At 43.6% G+C, this 26,031-nt stretch overlaps 1 protein-coding gene across 1 annotated transcript; it reads left to right on the forward strand.

Annotated features, from left to right (window-relative positions):
* Nucleotides 1-12,672: 12,672 nt before the first annotated feature.
* FOXI2 (forkhead box I2) lies at nt 12,673-16,004 on the forward strand. Its single transcript, XM_051799574.1, has 3 exons — nt 12,673-12,919; nt 13,349-13,613; nt 15,721-16,004. The coding sequence occupies exons 1-2, from the start codon at nt 12,673-12,675 to the stop codon at nt 13,543-13,545; spliced, it is 444 nt and encodes a 147-aa protein (XP_051655534.1). The 3' UTR covers nt 13,546-13,613; nt 15,721-16,004.
* Nucleotides 16,005-26,031: the final 10,027 nt, after the last annotated feature.

Here is a 26,031-nt window from a genome sequence, read left to right on the forward strand (position 1 = left end):
AGACAAACTGCAACCTTGAGACAATATGTTTTCACCTTCAGGTTTATTGCTGTAGGGTGGAGGTCACTCTGTCTTGGAAGAGATGTCAAGGAAATGGAAGGCTCCAAATATCAAAGTTCAAATATCATGGAATCATGGAATGGTTTGGGTTGGAGGGGACCTTAAAGATCCTCCCATTCCAACTCCCTGCCATGGACAGGGACACCTTCCACTAATCCCAGTTGCTCCAAGACCCATCCAAATACAGGGCAGACATCACTCAAAAGCTGAGAGAGGTCATAATGTACTGAACTCTCTTTTTCTCTTTGTTCCTTTATGTTTCCTGCAGCTTATTAACTCCTGATTATTGCCTCAAGGTGCAGTGGGTTATTAATTAATCCATGAATACCTGGTAATTTTCTCTCCTATTACACAGCATTTATATTTCTTAATATCCCTTTTCATGTCCCCCAAGCTAAAGCTCAGTTGTTGGATGCACCAAACATCTCCTCCCCACTGCAGGTACTGCTTGGCTGGGACAGGTATGGTAGGGAGGCACAGCTGTGACAGCTCCTCTGCCTTTGGCACCTGTGGACAGCAGCTCCTTCCCTCTTTCCCATCTTATCCCAATGAATTTGGGGCTCTTTTTGCCCCAGATTTTGCCCCACAGCTCCTTCTCTCCCAAATAGTGCAGGTGAAGGGGGTAAGGAGCCATCAGCTGGGGCTGGAGAAATATGCTCTGAACCAGCTGTGGAGTTGGGTTTGATTTCCCTGTAGCCTCTCCCAGCACCAGGGGAGTGGCAGGCAGGCAGATCTTTCCTGCTTCCAGCTTGTCTATGGGAGAAGGACATAGAAGAGGATCCAAATCCCAAAGGGCAGGCAGTGAGTCTCGGTGCTAACCTGGCTGTGCAGGGAGGCAGAGCTGGAACCATCAGGTTTGGAGCCAAAGCCAGTGAGCACCTTCACTGGAGGCAGAGGGAAGGATACACAGCATGATTTTATATTAAATCTGCAAAGCTTTAGCTGGAACAATCATTCCCTTGTTAGCAGAATTTGCCTGTGCTGGGTAACGCTCCCGTGTGCTGGTAGGGAAGGGACTCACTGGTTTGTGCTGGCTGACAAATCCACCTGGATTTAAGGATAATGAAGGAGGGTCAGCAAAGACTATGAAATGATCATATTATTCAGTTTATAAAAGAAAAGTGGGTGGCAGATGCTTGTCATGTCAAGAATGCTGCTGCCCTGACATGCATTGAGAGCAGCTGGGTAGATCAGCACATGAGGGGTTATGCAGAAAGTGTGGAGTTCAATTTCCATGCATTGTTTAACTTACTGAAGCTAATTCACTTTTCCACCTGCTACTTAATTTAATTTCCACGCATATCATGGCTGGAATACAGCACCATCCTGCCAGAGGTCAGGTGAATATCTGAAAAATAAAATTACAGAGAACACTGATTGCTTTATTACAGGTTTTACCACTTTGTTTAAAAAGAGAATAACTTTTCAGGGGATCATTGATGGTTTAAAATGATTTCACATTTCTAGAATAACAGAGCTGGTATCATGATACAAGACAACCATAACCTCCATGTGTCCTTGCAGAATTTCAGTGTTTAATTGGGGACAAGCAGAGCAATAAAAACCAGGAAAAGGTAAATCCTTTGCACTGACTCATATAATGCAAATATTTTCCTTTTGGGGCTTGAGTTACTCTGGGTTTAGATTTTACCAGAAATCTGAATTATGGTTTTTTACACATGGTGACGGTTTGGTTTTGTGTGAGTGAAAAGGAAAGTTTTAGAGAATCTATGATGGGGGTTTTTTTTTAACTTAAGTCTTGTTTTGTAAACTTCGGGGAAAAAACACCAATTAAGACTTTCTTAGTCTTTTAGATGTAAAGATATACTTTTCCCAGTTCGAAAGTTAGCTGCCACATTTCTCACCCTGAGGTGTTCTGACACAGTTAAGAAAATGAAAGAATGGTGAATAACACCATGGAGCTTTAACAAGAAAATGTAAACTAGTTAATGGTAAGTAATGCAAAAGTCTTACACTGTGATAGTTTTCAGTAAAATGTTTGACTAATCCTTGGATTTGTGGGTTAGAGTGGGTTTGCACCATGGTTTGAGCACCCAGAATATGTGCAGCAAGACATTGTAAAATAAATACCTGAAGTTTTGGGTTTAGTTCCATATCTCCCATAAAATGAGAGATTATTTTTGTTGGTTTAGCTATGGTGAGTGATCTGATGTATTTGCACAGGTGATATCTGTGCACAGGCACTGTCTCTGAGTTTCTTGGTGCTTAAGACAATGTGGTTCTGAAGGTCATGGAATCACAGGTTGGTTTGGGTTGGGGGGGACATTGAAGATCACCTTGTTCCACCCCCTGCCATGGGCAGGGACACCTTCCACTAGCCCAGGTTGCTCCAAGCTCCGTCCAACCTGGCCTTGGACACTTCCAGGGATGGGGCAGCCACAGCTTCTCTGGGCAACCTGTGCCAGGGCCTCACCACCCTCACAGGAAGGAATTTCTTCCTAATATCCCATGTAAATCTCCCTTCCTTCAGCCTAAACCCATTCCCCCTTGTCCTATCACTACGTTGCCTTGTGAAAAGTCCCTCTCCAGCCTTCTTGTAAGCCCCCTTTAGGCACAGGAGGTAATCAAAGCAAGTATTTTTTCCCCTTAATTCAGTTTTTGCAGGCACCCTGCACCAGCCCCGTGTCCTCCCTCCTTGGTAGCCCAGGTGTGTCTTGGGGGACTCCAAATCAGTCCAGGGCCCCCATCCTCTCTCCCTGGGGATGTAAAGCAGCCCATAAGTTCTCAAGCATCACCCCAGGGTTGTTCACTGCAGGCTGCCCTGTCTCTGGGGAGATGGATCACCTCTCCATGACACCCCATCCCATCCATCAGCACAAGAGCCCAGGCATTCCTGAGTGTGCTGCAGCTCTCACACCATGTTACACCAATCCATCACCACTCCAAGCTGGTGCCCTAATGATATATTAGTGTAATAATCTGAGCAAGGCAGCCCAGTGATCTATTACTCAAAAGATGGCACCATTTATGGGAGGAAGGATCCAGGAAGATATTCAGTATAATTACAGCCTGCTGGCTGACTTTTACCAGTAAGAAAGTCAGCCAATGTTCCCAGTGGATAATGGGAGCTGCTTTCTGAGCCCAACTTGGAAATGTTAGTATTGAAAGGGGGTTTTTGTTAGTGCAGTGATTGTTCACTCCTGGCCCATTTTTAATTTGATCATTTGGTGGAAAAATCTATATATCAGTCCCTCTAGAGACTGCCATGGGTTTCTTAAAGTGATTTATTTTTTTAGGGCCATATTTCTATTTCTGCTATTTTATGCATGTTCTTCCTCAGTTTTCTAACCTGCATTACAACAATAAATAAAATAATTATTTTATGTTATAAAAATAAATATATATATTCATAAATATTACTTGTAATCCATCCTCAGAAACAGCCCTCATTTGTTTCACTTCCAGGCTGTTCTGTGGCACTTTGGTACCTTCCTGGTGCAGTGTCATATGAGTCAGTAAAAATTAAAATAATTTTGCTCTCTCATTTTTTCATTGGTTGGAAGTCTTCTCATTACAGGAAGAAAATAATATTTCATATTTAAAATGAGCACCATACTTTTGCCCTGTTAAATCCCAGCTTTGTGAATCTCAGCTCATCTTGCCTTTTTAGAACCACAAATTAATTGTATCTCATGAGGACGAATTTAAAACATTTCAACGAAGAAAAAACTGCAGGTTGTAGAAAAATTAGAAATAGAAATTAGCCAGTGAACAATAGTTCTTTTTATCTCTCTGACTTCTGTGAGTCAGTGAATCCCATTTCTGACGTGGCTTAGAGAGGCTGGAATACTGCAGTGTGAGGAGAAAAATAGAGCTGAGGCATCACCTGGACACTGAAGGGCAATAAAATAATTAACCAGCCTGGGGGTGGTTTTAGTCCCTTTCATTCTGAAAGTTTTTTTCCAAAGAAATGTATGAAATGATGTTTAACATTATAATATCTATAACAATAATTAATATCACTGGTGCTTCTGTCCAAGGCCTGGCCGTGACTTTACAGGCAATTAATTCCATGAGGTTGGAAGTGTTAGTCCCATCCCTTATGCAGAGACCCAAGGAAAAGGGGGCCTAATTGGCTGAACCAAATCCATTAAATAAATGGGAAGTGGGATCTGTGATTTTGAACTGTGTTTTAGGGGCTGGTACAAGATGATGGAGCAGGAGCTGCCCAGCAGGACACGGATCACTGGGCTCCACACCCTGTGATGCCCCTTTCCAGAGTGTCCATCCCTCCATCCCACCTTTGTGCTGGGATCTGAAGCAGCACAACAAATGTCTTGTACAAAGATGGGTGGGAAGAGTGTGAATTTGTCACTGTGGGGAAGAGAAGGTGGTGCTTTGAAGGGAAAAAAATAGCCCTTGGGGAGTTTAGGAGTGAGAACTTGGGCTTTATGTAGCATCAGGAACTTACTGCACCTGATGCACAAATATTTTTCTTAGTGATAACATCCTTCATTCCTTTGCTGTAAGAAAGGTTTCACTGAACAATTCATTTTGTATTTTCTTACCAGTTATTCTGGATACAGCAAAACATGGTCTAAAATAAATAAATCTGTTGTGCCAGAAAGCACGAATTCTCCTCAGAGTGAAATCACAGACCTGCTGAACCATGAATAGGATTTCAAGTTGATTTTGTATCACTGGATTATTTGCAGGAACTACTGTATTTGTGTTACAACGTGCCTCGAATCAAAATTATCTGTTATTTACTTTTTTTATTTGTATTTGTATTTTTGAACTGCAGTGCAAAAGGTATCTTTAAAAAAAAGGCTGCAAAGAGAAAATACTTTTTTTGGATTATCAGCAAATTCTGTGAGGTACAGTTAAAATACTGCTGGTTTGGTCCTTGTGCTCAAAGTGCTGAACCTGAGCACGATTTATGATGATAATATATGAGGAACACATCAACAGAACAGGAAACTCCAATCTTGGCTGCAAACCTTCTCTTTTCTAGATAATTTTCCTGTATGATACAGAAATTTCCTGTGTACAATTTTGTAATGATATAAATACATTTTCATTTACATTGCTGATATAAATACAAGATTTCTGCATGATATATGTGTTTGGCAGTTATATAAGTTGCCTGTTACAGCTTTTCTACTTTCAGATTCTCAGATTAGGCAGCAATAGCTCTTTAAAATGTGCAAAACAAGTGCAAAATGTTATGTCAAAATTTCATTGAGGCTTTGTTAAGGGTCAAATACCTTTGTAGAGCAGCAAAGACAGTTTTGCAAGGAAGCAAATCCCTCTTATTTTGTATCAAATGCAAGGCAGCCACCAGCAGAAGGTCATGAACTGAACAATATTAGCAATACTCTGTGCCAATGAAATGAGGTTGGATTTATTGCAATTTGGTTTTATACCACTTGAAAAATCACAGAATCATAGAATGGTTTGGGTTGGAAGGGACCTTAATGATCATCTTGTTCTAACTACCATGAAGAATTAAATGAAGAGTTGAAGGTGAGTGGCTGAAAGTACAAACACTGCAAGCAGAATTTTTTTTTAAGCTGTCAGGTGATCAGTAAAATTCTCATGAAATTTGACTCAATCTTGGGAAAATGGGTTAGTTTGGGCTTGAAACAACTGCCAGAGGTGGCAAATCTAAATACAGTTGCATGGTAGTAATGAAAGTGGAGAAACTACCAGAAAATGAAAGTGTCTCCCATTTTTTAGCTCTCAAAAGAAAGCCAAGAGCCTCCAACCTTCTGTGAACTCTTCTCCCTCCAAATGACCAGAGTGGTGTTTCCATGTGATGGCAACAACCCTGGGAATGTTGGTGCAGACTCATCTCTGCTGTAGTTTCCCTCTGTTGTCCTTCAGCACATTGTGCAAACTTCTGGACAGATCCTGCCTGCAGAGGGGAGCACAGCAGCAGGAAAAGGATGAAGAGCCAAGGATGCTCCAGCCTTTGGTGGGGTTTGGTAACCCCACCCTTTGCCTCCAGATACTTCCTGAGCACCAGCTGCAGGAATGAGGTTGGACTGTGTACATAACACCACCAAAAAGATTTTTTTCCATTATTTCAGCAGAATCTGGGTGGAAATCAGGAATGTGGACAAGCTGGCATCCCTGGCTGAGCAGATATCCAGCTCTCCACTCTGCCCAGCTCCCAGTTGGCAACCTGAATCCCTCTTCCACTCTTTGATGGATGGGCTTCCTGGCTGGAGAAACAAATGGGTTTTGTCCATGGTCCAGCACAGCAAGACTCAGCCAATCTGAGAATAAATCACTGAGTGTGATGTAAACACTCATAAAAGCCTCTCAGAACCAAAGCAGCTCCTCGAGGAGACATTCCCTGCTCTGTCTTTCCATTAAACAGGCATTTTGCAGTAATGAATAACCTACTTAATAACAAATGGAAAACACCAGCCCTGCAGAATCAATAATGGGGTTGCTTTGGGATCTGTTGCAGCATCAGATGATGCTCCCTGAACACTTCCCTCTCTGCTGCAGGACTCCCAGTGTGTGGTAATTCCCTCTGGGAAAACCGCCAAGACAGGGACCCAGGAGAGGTGGTTGGGAATTTTGTGACAAATGTGATGTTCTCACTAAAGATGAAAAAGAAATCTTTCATCTTCTTTGTTCTTTTACTCACAAACACACAAAGTGTCCTCTTCCACAGCCACAAAAAACCTTTCCCTGAGCTGTGATTTTCATTTAGGTGCTGACTTCTGAAAGGTTTGTACTATTATTTGGGCCACATAGTCATAAACAAGCACCTTATTTACATATATTAAATTAATTAATTTCCATAAAATTAATACAATATTATTTCTTTACATTTTTCCTCAATAAAAGCAGATGGAATCCTGTTATGTCTGAAAAAGTTATTTTAAGTGGTTTTAGATATTTGTGAAAGGTGATAACCATAATTTAAGAGAGTTTTTTGAGGTCACAGTACTAAAGCTGGCTGGAGTTTTAGGTGGAAATAGGTGAAACACAGTACCAGTAACATATTAAACACTCTGGTCTGAAAAATATACTGCACATGCAGAGCATAAAATCAGAGATTTTGCTAAACAACTCAACTCTCTGGAATGGAAGAAAAAAGTATTTAATTTAAAAGAAGGTAAATAAATCAATGCATTTTCCACTTCTTTTTTTTTTTTATATAGATTTTCCTGGCTGGCTCTTTATAGTCCAGACATTAGGGAAGGCAGGGAGAGCTTGCTGGAGCTGCCTCCTGGAATATTGCTCCTCTTCAAATTGCTGGTGAGTGATTGGGATCACCTTTGCTCCTTAATGAGGCTGCAGGGAATTTGTTTTTCAATACAGCTCCTTCTGAATTCCAGGTCTTGATCTCTGATCATTTTAATGAGAAAGAAAAAAATAAATGACCGAAGTCTGAGCAGTGTGAAGGAAAACTTAATGAAGAAATGTATGATCTTGTCATGATGTGAGGATATTAATACTATTTTGTGCTTGTGCTTGTCAAGCTGGAATATTTTACCCAGAAAGGAGCAAAACTAAGCTCTATTTTTTTATATAAAAGCATCAGTTTGTATGTGCAGCTTATAAATTTATAAGGGACAATTTATATATGTCTTTGGTAAACTTCAGAAATGTTAAAACAAAATATTGCTGGTGGCTCCTTGTTTTTTAATTTATTTTTTTTTTTAAATAAAGTCCTGGTTTTCTTAAGCAGAGATTAATTCTTTCTCAGCTGAGAAAAGAAGGAGCTGCTTACTGAGGAATTAAACACACTCATTTAAGAAGATAGATGGGTGTTATATGCAGTCTTTGTTGCTACAGGCCATGTCTTCTCTTTTCTGTGCTCATCACTTGCCCAAAAGTTAATTTTCTGTAGTTGCAGCTCCTTTGCTGTTTTCAAAACTAATTTCTACATCTACTGGTAAAAAAAATAGAAAAGGGCTTTAGGTATTTAATATGAACTGAAATATGAGAAATTTCCTGCAGACCATTTGTGAGCAACCTGGAGTAGTGGAAAGTGGCCCTGCCCATGGCAGGGGGATGGAATTAGGAAATTAAATCACTTATATGTGGTAAATAGATGAGCTGTTATAGTGAGTTTTATAATTTAACATCTGCTGATGCTAAAAGCTTCTGTATGTAGAACCATGGAATCGTTTAGGCTGGAAAAGAGCATTGACTCCAACCATTAAGGTACTTCCAAGGCTTTAATGTCCTCAAGTGCCACATCCACATGTCTGTTAAATCCCTCCAGGCAGGGTGATTTCCATGGGCAGTGTTTGAGAACCCTTCCAGTGAATAAATTTTTCCTGATAGCCAACCTAACCTTGAAAAGCCTTGGGTGGCAAAGTCTATGGAAGACCAGGGAGGAACCTCTCTCCCCCTAAATTCCCATTAATTGCAGAAGATGAGCACTGATACAAAGTTACAATGTAACTGTAATGTCTCTTCTCCATCCAAGGTAAGCAAGTGAAATCTAAATTACTTGCTTTTTTTTCAATAAATGGAAGAGAAAAGCTTAGTTTTCATACTTTTTTTTTTTTTTTAAATAAATTAGAAACTTTTTAGAAGCTTCTAAAAGAACACTCTGGAGTTTCAAAGCTTTTTATTAAATAAAAATTGCTCTTACAGCTTTTGTTGATGGATGGGAGGAAGAAAATGAACTGATTGCGTTAAATGTCAAAAGGCAAACTTTGATAAAGGTAGAAAAAAAAATAGGATGAAATCCAGGCCATAAATGCTCATGAACAATCAGAAGAGCATATGAATGAAACAATTTAGCCATGTAAAGAATATGAATTCAAATAATCCGAACACAACACCTAAGGATTTAAATTCAATGCCAAAACCTTTGGTCTATGCAAATTCTATTATTTTGAGATATAAAAGGCTGAAATATGTATGTAACATTTCTCTTCTTGAAGCCATTCTTAACACAGGGTCATGAAAAGGGGCTCCCTCACCTGCCAGGAGTTAGATATCAAAATAAATGAGAATACAGTGTGAAATTTAAATATGGCAAACCTATGGATTTGTCTGTCTTATGGGCTTCTTTTGAAGAGAAGCATTTCAGGATTAAACCATAATTGCTGACATTAAATGAATTCTAATTTTGTAACTAATTTGATTAATTGCCACAGACTGATTGACGTGGAAAATATCCATTTGTTACCTAATTATTGTCATTATTGACCTGAAAACTGTAGCTAATATTTATTTATTTGCTAACAATTATTATACCAAGTAAGCATGGTTGTATTGAAGTCAAAATAATACTCAGATTTCTATTTATGATGTTTTCTTTCTGTTTTGATAAACTCTGGATGCTTTATTTTAGATGACTTGCTTGTTCTTTCTCATCATGTGTTTGTATTTCACTCTCTCCACCTCTTATTTGAAATGAGAGGAGTTTATTCCAACATCTGGTATTTCCAGAGAAATCAAAGTGACACTTTTGGTGCAAAACACCCACATTTCAATCAGCTTCATCAGGAAAGTATTGAAGGCTCTGTTGAGGTGATTTATTGTATTTAAATCTCCCAACCAGCCTCTGTAAACTCCACTCCTTCAGGTTTACTGTAACTATTTTGAGTAGAGGAATAAACAGGGAATTTATTCCCACGATGCAGAGGAGTTAATCCATGAGGGATGGTGCCATGAGGAGGAACTGTGCTGCCTGGAATTCTTTTTCTTTGCCAGGACATTTTCAAAAAATGTAAGGTCTCAGATAGACTTGTAGTGATAAATAATTGAGGCTGGAGATAAATAATTGAAAGCTGGAGAGGCTTTTGACAAGGACGTGTAGGGACAGAACAAATGGGAATGGCTTGGAACTGACAGGTAGATGGGATATTGGGAAGAAATCCTTCCTGTGAGGGTGGGGAGGCCCTGGCACAGGTTGCCCAGAGAAGGTGTGGCTGCCCCATCCCTGGGAGTGTCCAAGGCCAGGTTGGACGGGGCTTGGAGCAACCTGGGCTAGTGGAAGGTGTCCCTGCCCATGGCAGGGGGTGGGACTGGATGGGCTTTGAAGTCCCTTCCAAGCCAATATCGGTTAGAAATCCGCCTGTCTTTCCTGCTGGCTCGCTAACGCACCCCAATTTTTGGGCTTTATGGCACAGAAGGGCGGGATGGGTGCCCGCGGGAGGAGGAGGGGGGCGGACACCCCGCAGCTCCCGGAGCCGGTCCCGGTGCCACTAGATGGCATCGCCGGCCCACGATTGACCAAACCCGCCTGCTTTTCCCTGGGAATGACGCCGGGATAAGTCAGCTCTAAATCCCGTTCCTCAGACCACTCGCGCTTTTTGTCGGGCGTCGCTGGGAACGAGCGCGTCGCCCGAGAGATGAAGGACGCGAGGATGGAAAAGCTGCTGGAAAAGGTCCCGTTAAGCGACTGCAGCGTTTAAAAAGTGTATCAGAGACTTGCCAAAGCTACAACAGAACTTGTGCCCAGAATCACAGAATATCCCGAGTTGGAAGGGACCCACAAGGATCATCGAGTCCAACCCTTAGCCCGGCACAGGACCCTCCCCAAGAGTCACACTGTGCCTGAGAGCATCATCCAAACACTCCTTGAGCTCTGGCAGCCTTGGTGCTGTGCCCACTGCCCTGGGGAGCCTGTTCAGTGCCCAACCACCCTCTGGGGAAAGAACCTTTTTCTGAGATCCAACCTAAACCTGCCCTTGACACAACTTGAGGCCATTCCCTGGGTCCTGTCCCTGGTCCCTACAGAGCAGAGATCAGTTCCTGTCCTTCCTCTGCCCCTCCCTAGGAAGTTGTAACTGCGATGAGTTCTCCCCTCATGCCCCCTTGACACGCTCCTCACCCTGTCATTCCAGGTGAAATGGTAAAGAAATGGAAAAAAGGTTGTAAAAAGCTTCACATTCTTTAATAAGAAGTATTTTTCCTGTGGGTTAGAATATCATCAAGGAGTTAAATTATGTTTGGGTGTTTACCAGGGATTGCTGCTTCCTAGTAAAAGGTTTCCTGCAAAGCAAAAAGAAGTCAGCATTAATAAATATGTGGTTTTGTGTCCTCGGGTGTCAGCTCAGTTGAGAAGGGGACAATTTAATGAGCTCTCTGTGGGCTTGTAAATTGGTATGTTTGGAAAATATATGAAACAAATCCTCTTGTTTGCATGGTAGATGTCTACAACTTACACAAAAATTCAGCCAACCCACATGAAGTTTGCCACGAGGCACTAGACTAATACAAATAGTATCACTCTGCTGCTCTACTTCAATATGATGGATACAAACACAAGTTACACCTTTTCCTGACACACAGATAAGCAATGCCATGGAAAACAAAACAGCAACATCCACAGGCAGCCATGCTGGAGGTCAATTTGCTGCTGGATATCTCCAGGTAATCACTGACAGCAGGGAAATTAAATAACTTTAATGTTAGGGGTCAGGTTGTTTCCTGAGTTATTTTCTTTGAAATGGAAGGAATATTGCCCCTCACACTTTTGAGATTTGAAGGTAGATCTTCTATAAAAATGCCTGCAGTAACTGATATTCAGATTAATACCTTGCAAATGGTATAAAGGCTCTTTTTAATTTTGCAATGTGCATATGTACTTGCTTACCTTTATCCCTTTTCCTGACTTGCTGGTAATTTCCTTGCTACATGATGAGGCTCTTGGGGTTATGAGATTTTGTTTGTTCAATTGGAAGAATACAGAAGGTGGGATCAGCTGGGTCTGGTTTTCCCAAATTCATAGAATCATAGAATCCTAGAAGAGTTTGGGTTGGAAGGGATCTTAAGATCATGTTGTTCCACCCCTTGCCATAGGCAGTTATACCTTCCACTATCCCAGGTTGCTCCAAGCCTCATCCAACCTGGCTTTGAACACCTCTAGAGATGGAGCAGCCACAGGTTCTCTGGGCAACCTGTGCCAGGGCCTCACCACCCTCACAGGGAACAATTTCTTCACAATATCCTGTATAAACCTACTCTTTGGCAGTGTGAAGCCATTCCCCCTTGTAGTTTCTCCCCATCTTTCTTGTGGGCTCGTTCCAGGTCCTGGAGGGCCACAACTGGGTCACCCCAAAACCTTCTCTATTCCAGGCTGAACAATGACAAGTTCTCTCTCACAGAAGAGCTGCTCCATCCCTCTGATCATCTTGGTGCCTCCTCCGGACTTGCTCCAACAGGTGCACGTCCCTCCTGTGCTCAGATCCCACCCGCCTGTTACTCCCAAATCCTCCCCGTTTCCCCAGGAACCCCCCCGCCTCCCCATCTCCCCATCTCCCCATCCCCCGTGCGCTCCGATCCCGCTGCCCCCGCACCGGCCGGGCTGTGCGGGGCGGGGCGGGCCGTGCTGGGGCGGAGGGGCGGGAGGGGGTCCCTCGGGGGGTCCGGCGGCGGCGGGCGGTCCTTACGCGGTCCTTAGGCGGTACTTAAGCGGGGGTCGGTCGGGCCCCGCGCTGCCCCCGCACAATGCACCCCTTCGGGCCGCCCGCGCCGCCGCCGCCGCTCGCCCGGGACCTGCTGGATGCCGCGGGATGCTCCGCTCCCTTCCCGGCGCCCCGGCCCCCCGCGCATCCCGCCGCCAGCCCGTCCCTGTGGCCGGGCGGCCCCTGCTCCCCGTGCCCGCCCGCCGGGGCGGTGCTGCCGCCGGGCCCCGCGGGCGCGGGCCGGGGGTGGCCGGGGATGTCCCCGCTGTCCCCGCTGTCCCCGCTGTCCCCGGCCCGGCCGCCCTACTCGTACTCGGCGCTGATCGCCATGGCCCTGCACAGCGCGCCCGGCCGCCGCCGCACCCTCAGCCAGATCTACCAGTTCGTGGCGGAGAACTTCCCCTTCTACCGGCGCGGCAGGGCCGGCTGGCAGAACTCCATCCGACACAACCTCTCCCTCAACGACTGCTTCAGGAAGGTGCCGCGGGACCAGGACGACCCGGGTAAGCACGAGAGGGCACAGGCTTGGGACAAGAGGGCACGGGCTTAAGCTGCGCCAGAGAAGGTAGAAAGAAGGTAGGAAGAAATTCTTTGCAAAGAGAGCGTTTGGACGTTGGAAGGGGAGGTGATGGATGATTGCCCAGGGAGGTGATGGAGTCTCCATCCCTGGAGGTGTCCAAGGAACGACTGGACGTGGCACTCAGCGCTCTGGGCTGGGTGGCAAGGTGGGCATCGGGCACAGGGTGTACTCGACGATCTTGGAGTGAGATTGGATGTGGCACTCAGCGCCACGGTTTAGTAGAGAAGGTGGTGTCAGGTCAGAGGTTGGGCTCGATGATCTCGGAGGTCTCTTCCAACCTCGTGGATTCTGTGATCCTGTGAAGGGCACCCCCGGACGGCGGAAGCCCCGACGGATCCTCCTCTCTCCGCAGGCAAAGGCAACTACTGGACCCTCGACCCCAACTGCGAGAAGATGTTCGATAACGGGAATTTCAGGAGGAGGAGGAGGCGGCGGGCGGAGGGGGCCGGAGCGGCGGAGGCGGCCGGGGGCGGCGGCGGGGGCGCGGGGGTGGCGTGTCCCCCTGGCCCCGATGCCACCCTGTATGGCCGCGCCGGGGGCCAGCCCTGACTGGAGCCCCCCGGGCGCACCCAGGTACACTGAGGCACGAGAGAGGAGTATTTTTGTAACGTTTAAATGTAAGTTTTTATGTAAAATCGATAATTACAGGGAGGTGCGGGAGGACGGGAGGGGTGTGGGTGCTGCCTGCAGGGCTGGCTGTGGATGCTGCTTTCCCTCCTTTTTTCACTGTCTCTTCCCACCACCTTGGAAAGGCTTTAACCTCCTGCCATGCAGGTGTCCAGTGTGGTTTTCTCACCTTTCCATGGCCAGGATTAAAGCAGAGTTCCCTGCCAGTCACAGCCCTCCTGGCTGGGTTCAGGAAGGTAAGTGATGATTTTCAAGCCTGGATGTCCCAGATATGCCTGAAGATGCTCCAAAGAGACAGGCTGAGAGGAATTGTTCAGCCTGGAGACGAGAAGGATCCAGGGACACCTTAGAGCCCCTTCCACTGCCTGAAGTGGTGCCAAGAGAGGTGGAGAGGGACTTGGGACAAGGGCCTGGAGGGACAGGACAAGGGGAAATGACTTCACACTGTCACAGAGCAGGGATAGATGGGATATTGGGAAGGAATTGTTGGGTGTGAGGGTGGTGAGGCCCTGGCACAGGTTGCCCAGAGAAGCTGTGACTGCCCCATCCCTGGAAGTGTCCAAGGCCAGGTTGGACAGGGCTTGGAGCAACCTGGGCTAGTGGAAGGTGTCCCTGCCCATGGCAGGGAGTGGAACTGGATGAGCTTTAAGGTCCCTTCCAACCCAACCATTCTGTGACTCTCTGGTTCTATGACAGAGCCAGAGGGATGTGCCCTCACCCCAGCCCCTGCTCCCAGGGAATGTGAGGCTGGCATACAGCTCACCCAGCCCTCCATCCCCTGCAGTGCTCCTAAATAAAAACCCTTTTTTTTTTCCCCAAAAACACAAGCTCATCTTTGTGTCAGCCTGTGGAGCAGACAGAACTTGTACAAAGAATTCCACATTTAATCAAGCATCTCAAATTAAGCCAGGTCCCTGCTGAGGAGCTCCTTAATTGCTGGTTTTCCTGCTCATACCTTTGCCCATCTCCTGTGGGGAGCTTGGTGGCCTGTGGTGTGGGTGTTCTGGTGCCACTCGACCTCTGCCCCCAGCACAGCCTCTAACACACCCTGTGGCTTCCCAAGGCACCTGTGTTTGTGGCTGCCATAGAAAACACCTCGGATTTATCCACAGCATCTCATAAAAGCACTTTTTAGGAAGCTTTGGGAAAATGCAACGTGGCACCAATGGGCTGCAGCCACGGTGGTGAGGTCTGAGCTTTTTATTTAATACTTCAAATGAGAGGATTTTGGTCAACCCTCCCTTTGCTTATTAATACCTGATGCCTGCTCTCTGCTTTTGTTTTCCTCTTGTTTTTTGAAGAAAACAAATATAAACTCTTGCCTTTCCTTCCTGGCTCTCTGTTTCTTCCTGGCTCTTCCTCATTTATGACCAAATTACATCTTTCTTAAGTAAAAAACTAAAAATATTATCGTTGTTTCTTACAAGAAAATAACCCCAAATAGAAATCTGTATAATTCATTTTTTTTTGTGCATTATAATGGGGCCGTGTTGACAAAAAAATGCTACATAAACTGTCTAAGAACTGAAAGCATTTCAGAGATTCAAGCTCCTGATGGAAGTGAAGATTCAGCTGTACAAGCCAAGTTTTTCTTGGCCTCAAATGTAATAAAGTATATTACAAAGTATCTGGTTTACAAATATCCAACTTCAGTAGATTTGGAGTGAAGGAAAGAGCAAACTGAACTTATCAGTCAATATCCTGTGTAGGTTTATGTAGATAAATTTATTGTTTATTAATTCCCTTTTTGAAAGAAAAGTTTCATACAAGAAAAAAAATCACTTTTACATAAGAGAAATCACTATTCTGAAACACCATTTAAAATTTTTCAGAATCTCTTTGTTCATGTTATTATTTTCCAGGGGTATCGAGTAAGAAGACATTTAAATTATAACTCTTGTTTCTTTTTTAAAGTGAGTAGGATCCTATCAGAGGGGTCAAGCTGCCTTTGGACTGTGATATTCATTCTCCAAGGCATGGGCACACACTTGTACATAGGAAGAGCCAGAGGAGCCTTTCCAAAACACAGTGAAGACACTGGACCTCAGAGCTGGGCAAGAAATGATTTCACTCAACCCGCATTTTCTTCTTCTTCAGGATACAAAGTTCCAGATGCAACTTTATGAGCCGAGCTCTGTATTTTCACCTTGAGACTGTTTCTCCTGGGACAATATCCCATTGCAGGACCCTGGAAATGCAGGAAAACAGAAAAACGAGAACCCCAGGAGGCTGCAGGTGCTTCAAGCTTTCCCAGAATAGCCTTTGTTAGCTCACCTGGGTCCTGCTTTGGGGAAATCCATGGACAGCTCAGTGAAAGGATCCCATTCCATTGCCAGAACCTTTCTTCAGAGACTGTTTAAGGTGATGATTCAATGTGTACATGGAGGCCATCATTTGTATTTCTTTGTACTCCTGTTGTTCTCTAATTCTATTTTTGTGTGTTGGAAAAAAAAGGAGATTTTTTTAAATAAATCAGTCAAATGGAGCAGGGAAGTTGTAATCCCTGTAAGAAAAAACATGGCTTGAGGGAAGAACTGCATCAGGTAATGAGGCTCTGGGCTAATTGGGCAGTGAAGGCTTTAGTGGAAAAGGGTGATGGGATGCTGGGATGGGTGGGATCTGTGGTCCAGCCTTGCTTGGGCCAAATTCCCATGGAAGCCCAGAAACAGCCTCATTGGGGTGGGTTCCTCAGGAGGGTGTCTGAGAACAAGGAGCCAACTCAAGAGCTCGGATGAGGCTCCAAGGAAACCTGTCCACACTGGAAATGCAGAAGGGCTGAAGAGCTGGGCCTTTTCACTTGGGGAGTTAAATCAGATGTAAAAAATGAAGCATCCCTAAGTGTGCAGTGCCCCAGCAGCCTGTGACACACACCCCTGCTGCCACCCACACCCTGGATGACTTGCCACTGTTATTCCACATCTATGTGAGCTCAAGAAGTCAAACATGAGTAAGAGCACAGGATGCTCTTGCAGTTAGATGTAATTTCTGATGTCTCCTGATCTTAGATACATTAGAAATCCAATGGAGAGATCCTTGGGGATCCAGGGCCAGGAGTTGGACTCGATGATCCTGATGGGTCCATTCCATCTCAGCATAGTCTCTGATTCTATCCTATAACTCTTGCTGGAGTTTAGAACATATTGGTGCCTCCTGTGGTGTCAACTCTGCAGGGATGGGTGTAGCATCAAGGAAACAGCATCTTTTCTCCACTTCCCCCACAATAAACTGTAAGCAGGGTTGAAAAGGCTTCACTAGTTGAGGGACTACCCAAAGAGACCAATAAATTGTGTTCATGGTTCATTTCACTGGAGAATTGGACTTATATTAATGTATTATGGAAAACTCAGGAAATAACATAATAACATAACAGCACTGTACGCTGTGCTTGTCACAGGGGAAGCTGCAGCACTGGCAAGAAAACATCAGCCTTGGTTCAATATTCAAGGATGAACCCATGGAAATGAGGATCTGGGCTGTTCCTTTATCCAGCATGATAATTTTGATGATTTCTTTACTCTAGAGTAACACTGTGGCCTATATAAGAAAGAGAAGGGGCTGGCAAACCCTCATAAATCATGTTTTTGGGAGCAGGCAGTGATGCCCAGAGTGCAAGGTTAATCCATGGCGAGTGGTTGGCAGGTGATGTGCTGAACATTTAATTCTTGGGCCGTGGCTTGAGCCCAGCTTTAGGTCTGAAGCCAAGCAGGTTGGAGGGTTCATCTCTACTCTTAGCACACAATAACTGTCTTCACAAGGAACAACCACTCATCTCTCGCCACCCCTGGCAGATTTTCCTCCCAAAAAGGGCTGGACAAAGCTTGGCAGTGCAGAATGACCTCTGGCTCACAGGGGTGAAGGGGATTTTCATTGCGTGCAAACAGTGCCTGTGGGGTGTCTGCTGAATTAACTTGGAGGAATGGAAAAGAAGTCTGATGGCACATTCCCAAAAAACCACGGGGTCTGTCCTTGCAATGCTCACTGGCTGGGTAGGGAAAGGCAGACAGTGGCTGGAAAGGAGAGATGGAGGTTTCATTTCTTAAGAAATTAGTCTGTGAATTATTTTACTGGGTTTAATTCCTTATATTTTAGTCTTAGTTATATTCAAATCTAGTTGCAAAAGCAATAAATCTCTATTTTTAGAGTGATTATCACTGAGGAGGAGCCCATAATAAATGCAAACAGGATGTGATAAATCAAATTTATTTCTACTTCTGATTCAATTTTCCGTCCACTCCAATACTTGCATGTGATTCATCCTTGTTAAGCACCATGACTTTCCTGTGATTTACTGGATGACAACATTGCTTCCCAGGATTTTTTTTGTTGGCAAGACAGAACAGGGACTATTAAATTTTCTACAGCTGTACTGTGTGGGAAAAATCAATACATAATAAGGTTTCCACATTCCAGTCACTGCCTTGGAGTCAGCAGGGCAAGGGCTGAAGGGAAAGCAAGGTGTCTGTACTTGTTTCATAAAAAATAACAGGAAACTCATGCTTTTCAGGAGTTGTCTAGAATTCCATGCTGCAGTAGGAGGCAATTCTAGTCCTGTAGAAAAAAACATGGACAAATATGGAGTGGAAGCAAGTTGAATGTGAATGACTTGTCTTGTAAATTGTAGCAAATCATCTCTGGTGTTTCTGCTTCCTTGGGATTGTGTCCTGATTCCTTTGGTGTCCTGGTGTGTCCTGATTCCCTCAGTGGCCTGGTAGCACCCAGGGACCAAATGCTGCTTCTGGCCAACACCAGCCCCTCTGTCTGTGCTCCCTGGGTGACATCCAGGCCCTGAATGTCCCTGATGAGGGTCCTGGATCTGCTGCTTTTGGGATGGCAAGAAGTGCCACTTAAATGGCACAAGAGAACCCCCACTGTGAATTCGGGGTGTTTAACCTGCTCCAGACATTCAGCTCTGGGATTTCTTCCCTGTGAGGGTGGGGAGGCCCTGGCACAGGTTGCCCAGAGAATCTGTGGCTGCCCCATCCCTGGAAGTGTCCAAGGCCAGGTTGGACAGGGCTTGGAGCAACCTGGGCTAGTGGAAGGTGTGGAACTGGATGATCTTTAAGGTCCCTTCCAACTCAATCCATTCTCTGGGATGCAGGCACCCAAATTTGCCAAGCCCAGGTGTCCTTCCCACTCTGCTCAGGGGCCCTTTGAGGTGCTGAGCTGCTCTGAACAATGCTCTGAGCTGCCTCCAAGAGCAGGAAACTTGTGGAGGGGACCAGTTTCAGTGAGTGCTGAATGAAATACTGCAAAACTAGGGATAGTAGAGGAGAAATGGTATCATGAAGTAGGGGAAAAAATGAATTATAATAAAAACACTACTTGGTATTGGCTCCAGGATCATATGGCTGCAAGAGGGACCAAAACCACTCTAATCCTTCCTGCAGCAGTAGCATTTAAAAGCTCAACTCATATCTACCAAAAAGGATTAACATGGTTTTTTCACTGATTTTTCTTTCAAAATGGTAACACAAATTAGCAATATTTTTCCTTCTTTTAGGGAAAATGCTTATCACCTGTACAACCACATGGAAAAAAGGAAGATTTCTTATTTCAGGGTGATTTCTCCTGGGCTTGCTGAAGGATTTCATACTACTATCTCTGTTAACAGCTTACTTCGTTTGCACCTGTCAAGTTTTGAGAGAACTCTTGTTTTATTTTATTTTATTTTATTTTATTTTTTATTTTAATTTAATTTCATTATGAGCTAAACTTGCAAAGTGTTGCTGCTCATGCTGAGCCCAAAGACACTTAAAGCTTGTGAGTTTTCCATCATTTTGTTAAGATGAACTTATGAGTATTTCTTCAGACTAAGAAAAGCCAATGCAAAACCATTCCATGTGAAGGCAATTAATCACTAGTGAGGCTTTCTGACATCTTCACAGCAGATGATCAGCATAGACTGCTTTTAAAATAAACTTAGTTTTTTGCTGTTCATTTCTAGACGGGAATTTTTTGCCTTGAAGTGTGTGGTGAAAGATCAATATATTTTATCAAGCATTTTATGAAATGTCTTCAAAATCTACCCTGGAGCTTCTCCTTTATATTAAGACAGTTTTCCTACAGTTTGAATGTAATTAATGGCTATTTAAAAACTCTTTACAGTGCCCACGTGTTTAGGTGAGATTTCTGTAAAAGGGACTTGCTCAGACCTTGTAACACGTAAAACAGGAGCAGAAAGAACTGACAGCTCAACTTCAGCCCCTTTTTCCTCTCTGCAGTGTCTGAAAGAAAAGCACTATCAAAAAAACAAAAAATCACATGTGGAAGTTGTTTGGGGGAAAATGCCCTTTCCTATAAGTGTGTCTCCAGGCAATATAAAAGCTGTGTTGGTTCAAAAATGTGTGTTATATCCACACTGAGATGCACAGACATTGCTGACAAGGAGATAAATTGATTCTTCAATCATCCTGTACTTATCTTTTTTTTTTTCTAGCCCCTCCAGGTTTTGGTTTGCACTCAGTTTTTGTCCAAAGCCATTTATCTCAGTGTTTGACTCCTGCCTGATCCCTGCTCCAGTGGCTGGGGCTGCCCAAGGCGCCCATTAACCCCCCATTCCCAACCCCTTCCATGCTCTGCTACCTGGGAACCTCCTCCCTGACAGGCCTTGGGGCTGCCCATGGAAAGAGAAACAGCTTTAAGAAGGAAGAAGAGGTTTTAATACCATAATTGAAGGTTTCAGATTCATATGAGCCCTTTAAAATGACAGGCTTCCTTTTTTTTTTTTTTTTTTAAGTTACACATCCCATCCCTTCAGGTTCCCCTTGTAAACTTGTCAGGGATCACAGCATTCCCTTAAATTTTTTTTCCCCTCTCTTTGGTTTCTATAACAAGATAAGCTTCTCATGGTTTGTTAAGCTACAATACATGAAAGAGGGTTTTAAAGCTGTTGATTCAGGATAGGAGAGCAGGTAATCACAGTTTCTTACTCCCTGTTACATGTAGGCTTAGAGGAGAGATTTTGGCCTTTTTTAGAGGAGGATATTGTTGAGGAAATCACACCTGTTAAGAATAACATGTGCTTAAATTAATTCCCACTGAAGCTGTGAGATTCCACAGAATCACAGGATGGTTTGGGTTGGAAGAGACTTAAAGATCATCTCATTCCAACCTCCTGCCATGGGCAGGGACACCTTCTCCTAGAAGAATATCCAATATCTAAAGTCAAAGAGTTGCTGAAAGCAACTTCCCTGAATGAAGTTATACTGTGAGTAGGTGCATTGGATTCATCACAAAAATTAAAAACTGTAAAAATCCTCACAGAAAAAAAAAGCTTTAAAACTGCTCCAATGCAAAGAGGTGAACAAGACAGACATTACATTAAAATATTCCTTTGTTCTTAGCTGTGCAAAGGGTTTCCTTGAAACACTGAGTCAGAGCCATGGGTACAGGGGAAAGGTGGTTGGACTTCTGGGACACAAAGTGCAGCTTTAAAACCAGGAAATTTTGAGGATGCAACCTTAATCTTTGCTTTAAAAATATAAATCCATTTTAATAATGTACCTCACTTTTAATAGTTACATATCTTTAAAAACAACATCACTTGTGGGTTTTATCCATCTAAATTTAAATGGAAAGTTCTAACAGGGATTTAGTGACAAAGTGATGTATTAACACTTCATTTTAGCACTCAAGCCCAGGGATATTAAGGATACAAAATAAACTGGCATTTTCTATCTGTATGACTCATTAACACTTCAAGTTTCTGCTCGTAGGATATAATGCTTTGTTTCATAATGAAACATAAGTGACAAATTTTGATACTTTAATACACTATTCTCTTCTTCAACAACTAATTACTACAATTAACTTCCTGTGTAGTTAATTCCTTCTCCTCCCATCTTCCAGCTACATACTGTGAGAACTAGCAAAATACTGAAAAAATATTTGTACTTTTTCCTTTCAGTCCTGGAAAGGGGTTTGCAGAGGAACAACCCTTAGCTTTGTAACCAGGAGGATTATTTAGACTTAAAACTGACTTAAAATTTGTCTGGGAACCATGAGGAACAAAGGCTGAGGGGATTCAGTGAAAGTCCCTTTTTCTTGCCCAGACTGTGGGTATGAGGACAAAGCTTCACTGCTGTGGGGAGGAAAATGGGATGGATGTCCCTAAAAAGCTAAAAAGGATGAAATGCCTCACCTAATATCTGAGTCCAACAGTTCCCTACAACCAGAAATGCTATCCCTGGCATAATTTCACCAGCCTCAGGGGACAGTAGCACTCATTTTTCAGGGGGCCAAGTGGAGCTGCAGAGCTGCACACCTTTGGCCAGGTCACTGTAACTGAGCTCCTTCTGCTTTTGTTTCCTTGCTCTTTGAGTTTCTGTACTACTTTGTAATGTGACTCAGCAAGAACACTTCTGTTTTCTGGGGATAATTCCTGTATTGCATCTTGATTCCTGCTTTGCCCAGTCCTGCACACGTTTTTAGGCTTATTGTTTCTCCTCTACATAAAGTCACAATAAAGTTGTGTTGTTATTCAAACTGAAAGAAGGTAGATTTAGATGAGATATTAGGAAGAAATTCTTCTCTGTGAGGGTGGTACTGGCACAGGTTGCCCAGAGAAGCTGTGGATACCCAATCTCAGGGGCTGTGGTCCAACTGAGAAGGGGAAAATGCCCTAAGACAGCAGTCATTTCCAGTCTTCCCAAGGTTGTTTCCATTCTGGGGATTTGTCAAGGATTTAATGGCATTAATAGGCTCAGCAATCCCTTGTCCTCTCAGAGGTCTGATGTGGTGCAGCTCAGGGGGCTGGAGGTCTCCTTCATGGAATTATAGAACCACAGGATGGTTTGGGTTGGAAGGGAACTTAAAGTCCATCCAGTCCCACTCCCTGCCATGGGCAGGGACACCTTCCACTAGCCCAGGTTGCTCCAAGCCCCATCCAACCTGGCCTTGAGCACTTCTAGGGATGGGGCAGCCACAGCTTCTCTGGGCAACAAGGGGGAAGAGATTTTCATGAGTATGAAATTTTTCACTCCTTTGAGCTCGACACAAATTCTGTATTTTCAGTTTCCTTTTTTTTCTGAGCATCTAAAAAAATAGTTTGTCTCTTCAAGGTTTCCTACCTGCACGTTTTGGAAAGTTTAAAATTATTTTGTAGCCTCAGAAGAGGGTGAGAAGATTGCAGAGCCTTAACCTTGTCCCTGCAGTGGGTGTCAGGAATGTCACAATGTCCCTCCTTCTGGTGACACATCTGACCAGGACACCCCACTGGGTGTCTGCACTTCTCATCACTGGGGTATAATCTTACAGACAGATATTTTTGGGGTCAGATGTTCCCTAAATGCATCACATATCATTCAGGTGTGACATTTATCATGCTGGATTCTGGAAACAGTTCATAGCCAAGAGTACAATGATGACTTTTATAATTCAAAGTGACCCGAATCATGACAATATCTTTTACCAGTAGCCATCAATTTTCCCTTCCAGCAGCTTTCTCCTGCTGTCTATAAAATAACCCAACAAAGGAGGTGAGATATTTCATCCCTCTGAAATTTTCTCACACTCCAGAGATCCTGAAAATAATCCACGCTCTCCATATTTCTCACTGCAAATGACAGCAGAAACTCATTAATTCATCTTGTAAAGAAATACAGGTAAAACTATATTCACTCCTGCTCAGAGAGATGATGTGATGCAGGAGACTGGAATGACTCTTGAAATCCAAGATGCTTTTCATTGCATTTATATTTTACTGACACAACTGAAGTTGCTCAAATGAATACCTGTTGCTGCTAATGCCACAACCATTGAGATTTTGGTCTTCTGTGTCACATCCCTTAAGGCAAAACAGTTCTTTTCACAGAATCATTTGGGTTGGGAAAGTCCTCTGACATCATCAAGTCCAACCTGTGCCTGACCCCCACCTTGTCACCCAGCCCAGAGCACTGAGTGCCACATCCAGTCCTTCCTCGGACACCTCCAGGGATGGGGACTCCACGCCAAGGCACAACCTTTGAGAGACCTTGAATGACTGTGTCTTACCCAGAAGATATTTCCAGTAGGTATTAGTGAAACCAAAACCCAGGAACCTTCAAGCAAAGAGTAAAAGCTGTCTCTTGAAATTAAAAAAAAAAAAAAAAGAAAAAAAAGAAAAAAAGAAAAATAGACCACTGGGAGTAGAGAGGTGGTATGGAAAAAATCACCCAAAAGCACCTGGCTGTGAAATCAAAATCAAGTCAGGAAAGGCTGATGATTAGTAGTTGTGGTACCAGGGTGGTCCCATTAGAGATATGATGTTGTTTTGACCTTGATGCATTTTTGTGGAAGAAAAATTATCCAGCAGCAAGGGTGGAATTCCTAATGCAATATTTCATTAAGTCCCCTTAATGAAAGGGATTGGAAAACAGCAGAGTGAAAAAGGTCTGTAGAAACACAAATATGTAATGAGGAGCTGACTCCTGCCCTGGAAATGAAAAGGTGATGGTGGAATCGAGAGTACTGTCAGCTTAAATGAGGCAGTAATGGCTTTGGCTGGTACCTCCAGGGCTTCAGAGAGACTCTCTCGAGATAATTCACTGTTAATTAACTTTCTCTTTCCCCAGAGGATCTCAGTGCCCAGTTGTTTTTAGGCTTACCTAGATAATTGGGTTTAATTCTCTTTCCTGAGTTAAAAGTCACAAGTGGGAGGTGAGGGAGAGAGCTAGGATTTCTCTGCAACAGTGTGGGCAAGAGTAGGTTGTAAGGGAATTTCTGGGAATAGAAAGGAGCTTGTGCTATTCTGCAGTGATTCAAAACAAAAGTCTAATAACACAACAGACTTATATCCCTCAGAGTGTTACCTTTTTCTTTTTCTTTTCCTTGGCTGTAGTACTTTGGGTTTCTTTAAATGATGTTAAAGTCTTGTTTGAGGAACAACGTTTGGGGAACACTTTGTGAGATGGGTGCCCAAAGCTGAGCCCTGGGGATTTGCTGTTTCACATTTCCTTTTCTGTTGGAAATACATTTTGTTTTGTTGTTGTTTTTTTTTTTTTAATTTTTTCTTCATTATACCATAAGAAATGATGTAGTTGACATGGATTTTTAGGAAAAAATTTAGCAGTTTAGCAGTCCTGCTTTGTCCATATTTTGGATAGGATTCATCTCAACAGCTGAATTAGGCTCATTGTTGAGGCTGGGACAAGATGCTTGGGGTCACCTCTGCCCTCTACCCTGTTGCTGCAGTTTATTGTATCTTCAGGATGGGCAGTGTCAAATCTGCTTCCAAAACTGTGTAACCAGAGGGTAATGAGAGCACTTGGGGAGAAAGAAAAAAAATTAAGTGGAAACTGGAAGGCATCAGCAATAAGCCAAATTCTGAGGAAATGAAAGCAGAGTGGTGCAAAGTGTTTGTAGAAACAAAAGTCCTTCCTGATCCTTTTAGAGCTGGAGCCTGCACAAATTATGTGACATCCACCCAGGAAAAGATTTATCCCTAAAGCAATTGAACTCCAGAGTCACACATAGTTAAACCACATCCACATCTTTTTGACACCAGCACCATACACCACAAGTTTAAGGAGCATCTGTCAGATCACTACTCCAATTATAAATGCATATTAAAAGCTCCTCGGATCTGGACTGGTACATCTCACTTGTCTTTCTGAATAATTCCTTGAATTTTTTAGGTTTCCAGCACTGTCAGAACTCTGGAGTAAATGTTCAAAACCTAAATGCCCTAAAAAGAGTGTCTCTGAGGTCAAACTTCAGCTGGGAATATCCTCTCAAAAATCTGCTGCAGTGAATCCAGCCATCCATCCACTGGTTGTGAGACACAAAATTGGTGTTTGGTGTTTGTTTATTTGGGACAATCAAAAGTGGATTGTTCTTGAAGTTATTTTTTTGAAATTAGCTGGCCAAGCCCGTAGGATTCACCCAATCATGTATAAAAACCAGTTCTAACCCCAAGGCCAGCTGGGATTTGTTCTCATGTGATTTACATCTCACCAAACTACATGAGCCTGGAATCACCTGCTTGGAGAACAGCTCTAATTCCCATTTTTCCCCCAAATCTGGCTTTATCAATCAAACAATAGGAGGTGCTAAATAGGCAGCTTGTGCTTCCTGCTTCTCCACCAGCTCCTCACTCAGAGCAATGCCAGCCATGGCACAAAGTTTGATTTTCAGCTCCCAAGGTCCCTGTGGAGCAGTTTTGTGAGGAAATCAGGTTATTTTAGGTGGAAGGGCTGGAACTGGAAGGCTTTGGCAAAGGGAAGGTAAGTATATATGTCTCAAAATATTTATAATGTTCTTTCCCTGTTTGAAAACGTTTTTATTAGTAAGAGATGAGCAAAACAGCAGTGAACTGAGTCAATGCACTTTTCAGAACATTCAGTGTATAATTCTTGGTGTAGAACCAACAAGGAATTGTGCTTATTTCAACCTTCTAACCAGGACTAGGAATCTGAAATACTCAGTGCTGTC

Source organism: Manacus candei, unplaced genomic scaffold (assembly GCF_025592945.1).
Source record: "Manacus candei isolate 608988 ecotype Guabito, Panama unplaced genomic scaffold, ASM2559294v1 h1tg000050l, whole genome shotgun sequence".
Taxonomy (NCBI): domain Eukaryota; kingdom Metazoa; phylum Chordata; class Aves; order Passeriformes; family Pipridae; genus Manacus; species Manacus candei.

Coding starts and splice junctions, on each gene's coding strand:
- FOXI2 (XM_051799574.1), top strand. CDS start 12,673: ATGTCCCCGCTGTCCCCGCTGTCCCCGCTGTCCCCGGCCCGGCCGCCC. Junction 12,920..13,348: donor GCGGGACCAGGACGACCCGG/GTAAGCACGAGA, acceptor CTCTCTCCGCAG/GCAAAGGCAACTACTGGACC.